Source organism: Neltuma alba, unplaced genomic scaffold (genome assembly GCF_004799145.2).
Source record: "Neltuma alba isolate B1F8T4 unplaced genomic scaffold, ASM479914v2 tig00000806_pilon, whole genome shotgun sequence".
Classification (NCBI taxonomy): domain Eukaryota; kingdom Viridiplantae; phylum Streptophyta; class Magnoliopsida; order Fabales; family Fabaceae; genus Neltuma; species Neltuma alba.
The window spans coordinates 104,363-108,679 of NW_021632200.1; the positions used below are offsets into that span (position 1 = coordinate 104,363).

General features: G+C 37.9%; 1 protein-coding gene across 1 annotated transcript; it reads right to left on the bottom strand.

Moving 5' to 3' along the window:
• Nucleotides 1-523: 523 nt before the first annotated feature.
• On the bottom strand, nucleotides 524-3,157 carry LOC114746258 (G-type lectin S-receptor-like serine/threonine-protein kinase At1g34300). The gene has a single exon (XM_028934491.1). The coding sequence runs from the start codon at nucleotides 3,135-3,137 to the stop codon at nucleotides 699-701; it is 2,439 nt and encodes an 812-aa protein (XP_028790324.1). The 5' UTR covers nucleotides 3,138-3,157; the 3' UTR covers nucleotides 524-698.
• Nucleotides 3,158-4,317: the final 1,160 nt, after the last annotated feature.

A 4,317-nucleotide genomic window follows, 5' to 3' on the forward strand; every position in this document is an offset into this window, starting at 1 on the left:
TTTCACATTCCTCCTGTCCTAAATATAAAACCCAAAATGCATCTTATATTTAGGATCAAAGGAGTATAATACATTGTATAAAGAACTAAAAAGTAAAAATATCTTAGAAAGAACTAAAAAGTAAAAATCTCTCGTCCAACACTCAAGTGTCCTAAAAAAGGATATTAGTTGATTGGTGGATTATTTATTAATGAGGGCATAAAAGAATATTTATAATAAATACATTAGACAAATGGTATTTATTTCTTATAATTAAGAGAACACTTCCAAAATACTCCTATTAAAAACCAGAGCATTTAGAAGATTTTTCTTTTCTTTTCGGGCCTTCGGGAGCATTTAGAAGATAAATGGATCATTTTAAACTGTGGGGATTTGTTCGGCATGTTATGGATGACTTGATAGTTATTTATTGCCAAAATACGATCAAACTTGACAGTTGACACTGTATAAAAGAATGTAAAGATTAAATTAAAATTTTGGTGAAATAATTAGAAGGTAAAAACTAAAAATTTAGGCTAACCAATTTAGAATGACAAAGTGACATGTGACCTCTTATTCACAATTCAATATAATATAATTAAGTTGTCTAACAAATAGCAGGATTCTATCGAATAATTTAATGAAATGATACAAGAATCTACACGAAAACATACCAGTAGTTCATGAAAATAGGCTAAGTAGTATCTTCTTCGTTGAGCCTATATGATTTGTGATGTGGAAGACGAGGAGAAGAATGGAGCTTCTCCAGCAACAACGGAATTAGCAATAACATATCCTTCTGTAACAGATTTTGGGGATGGTGGCATCTCAATCTCAGTAATTCCTTCCAGCATCTGCACCACTTTGCTCATTGTTGGCCTCTGAAGTGGCTGCTCTTGGATGCACCAGAAACTCACCATTATAGCCCTTTTCACTTCCTCCAAATCAACTTCATGATGGTTAGCTAGTCTTCTGTCCAGAACTCCCTTTATGTTACCCTTCAGGAGCTCTTCATAAGCCCACATGGAGAACTTTGTCCGCTTTGTTCCTTCTGAGACTTCAAAATTCCTTCTTCCACTCACTATCTCCAACAAAACCATACCGAAGCTATACACATCAGATTTACAAGTTGCAGGCAGATTTGCAAGCCATTCTGGAGCTAAATATCCTCTAGTTCCTCTTACACTTGTCAAGCTTTGGTGCCTTTGGTCGGAGGCAGTGGCACTTGTGAGCTTTGCAAGGCCAAAATCTGAGACTTTGGCATTGTAATTCTCATCTAAGAGAATGTTTTCAGGTTTTATATCACAGTGGACAATGCAGTTTCTGCACTCTTCATGAAGGTATGTGATTCCTCTTGCAGTGCACAGCGCGATTCTGAATCTATACTCCCAATTCAACAATTTCTCAGACTGATGTTCATTAACAAAAAGAAATTTGTCCAGAGACCCATTTTTCATGAACTCATAAACCAAAAGCCTATGTTTTCCTTCAGAACAAAACCCAATCAGCCTCACTAAGTTCAGATGATGTGTACTGCTTATAGTAGCAACCTCCATTCTGAACTGTTTCTCACCTTGCTCAATTCCCTCAAGTTGCTTCACTGCAACAACAGTTCTATTTGCAAGAGTTCCCCTGTAAACAGCACCAAATCCACCATCACCAAGCTTCTCTTTGAACCCTTTTGTTGCGCGCTGAAGCTCCTTGTGTGAGAACTGAACTGGTGCTCCAGAAGCATATTCAAGAAGAGCATACTGGGTAGAGAAACCACGAAACCTCGAATCACGTTTACAACACCACAACAACAAACCACCCTCAAAGATAATCAAAGCTAAAAGGGTACCCAGAACAACTACCACTACTATCCAAGCATGTATCCCCCAATTCTTTCCCTTCCCGGCTTCCTCTAAACTCGGTGGCGGGTTTGGTGCCACTGGTCCACAAACTTTAACATATGAAGTGCTGGGTAGTGCGGGGTTGTGGTAGGTACTGATGAAACTAGATGTCCTTATGTAACAGAGGCCTGTGCCATCTGATAAAGAAGTAGAAGCAACACAAGAACCAGCTGCAAGGCAATTTCCTCTGCAAGCTGATATACCAACGAAAAATACCTCTGGATTAACCATGAATACAGGAGGATAGGTCAAGACTAAAGCATGGTCCAATTGTAACATAGAAGCACTGCCTGGACAATCCTCAAGTCTCACCTTCCTCCTACATCCTTTTCTACTATCATTAGGATCAATCATCTCAAAATTCTCAGATGGGCATTCACAAATTGGCTTTAAATCCTTGTAACTACATACCCCATAGTTCCCACAATACCCAAAAACCTCACATTGATCTTCAACAGCTGCCCATCTTACAGTAGAAATTCCACTGCCTCTAGAGGAACTGTACATTCTCAAGTTCCCATCACTATCCAACTTCAGAATTCTCAGAGTGCCATTTGCTTCAGCATAGTCACTGCTATAAGCAATATCCAACGGAGTCACCAATTTGGGATCGGAGAGTATCAAAATTCCTATAGATTGTAATCCCAAAACCGGCGAAGTTAAATTGACATTTACAGATGAATTTAGACCACGATCCCAGTATGGTACACTATCATTCCACCCAAGTGTGAGGTTACCCAATCTGGTTACTCTAAATGAATACGCACCAGATCGCAAAACCATACGGGTTGTGAAATTCTGAGAAGGCACGATGGTGTCAGTGGGATGGTCGAAGCTCGACCAAACGACGCCGGTTCGATTAGAGAGAATCAAGTTTCCATCGTCGTTCAGGGAGGCAGAAGAGACGCCCAAATTGGAAGTGCCGGAGTCCCAAAAGGTGACGCCAGAGCCGTTAACGAGGCGAAGGACGCCAGAGGAGAGAAACTGAAGCGAGCCACGGGAGTCCACGCTGACACTGTTACCGGCGGACCAAATAACGGGTGTGCCGCCGGAGAAAACGACCGCGGCAATGAAGGAGGGAGGAGAAGTGGTTGGAGTTTGAGAAGGAAGGAAGCGAAGAGAGAAAGCGTTGCTAGGAGAAGGCCATGCATGGCTTGTATCAGAAGCAAAAAGTGTAGAACCTGGCGAAATACCAAACGCTGTAATGGCGGAGGAGAAGAAGAAGCAAGAAAGAAGCAGAAATCGCAGTAGTTTTGAGCAAAGCATGATTATTTCTTTCCGGGACCCTGAATAGTTTTGCCTGCATGAGAATGAAGCATGGCTTGGTATAAAATAATCAAATCCAAAGGAAGAATAATCGAAGAAAGGAAGACAAAGGTTCTTGACTAGCTGTTAGTTAAAGCCGAGATTGGTGCTTAGGAGGGGAACTATAAATGGCGTTATCTTCAACAGTTCAACTTGTGATGTGGATTTTCAACGGTGAAGGACTTTTCTTCTGTCGCAATTTTGAATATGAATGAGAATTGATTTGGGAAAATTACATTCAGGTCCATATAAGATAATTAATTTACAAAAAGTCTCTCAAAATCCCAAAATAGCACCCAAGTCCCGAAGGATCTGTATGTAATAAATTGTAATTATGAAATTACTTATTTACTCTCATTCATTTACAACTTCAACAGTAACTATTGACAACCCGAGGAGAAATGGTTAACAACCTCGGCAACATCTCTGATATCCCACAGAGTGAGTTGTCAGGGACACTGCTAAAGTTGTTAACCACTTCTCTTCGGGTTGTCAATAGCCACTGAGGTTGTAAATAAATTACTGTAATAAAATTAATGAGGGTAAATAGGTAATTTTATAATTTTAATTTATTACACACAAGTCCCTGGGGATTTAGGAATCATTTTGGAATTTTCAGGGACTTTTTATGAATTAATTGTCTTGTATGGAACCTATATGTAATTTTCCCAGTTTATTTTCACATTGAACGTTGAAGGACTTTTCTTCTGTCGCAGTTTTGAAATTTAGGAACTAGCTTATCACACTTATAAAAAGTCTTTTTGGCATGGCGTTTTGGACGGACAAAAAAGATTTATAAGTGTGATAAGCTAGTTCCTAAATTCCAAAACTGTTTTTTTATAGTTTTTGACCAATCTAACCTATGAAGTAAAAATTTTGTTTTTGAACACAATTATAAAAATATCTAAAACTTACTTATCACTTACGTAAAAGTAGTTTTTTGAAATTAAAAGATATTTTTTGCCCTTATGTTTATATTGTTCTTATAGTTTTCTTTCTATATTCTTTATACTTCTCAATCAGTTTTTAATTATTTATTTTAATATTCTAAAACAATTTTTAACAATTCTTATAATATTTCTAATTTTTAATATTATTTTTCATTCCATATTTAAATAAATTATACATAGTATATCATTCA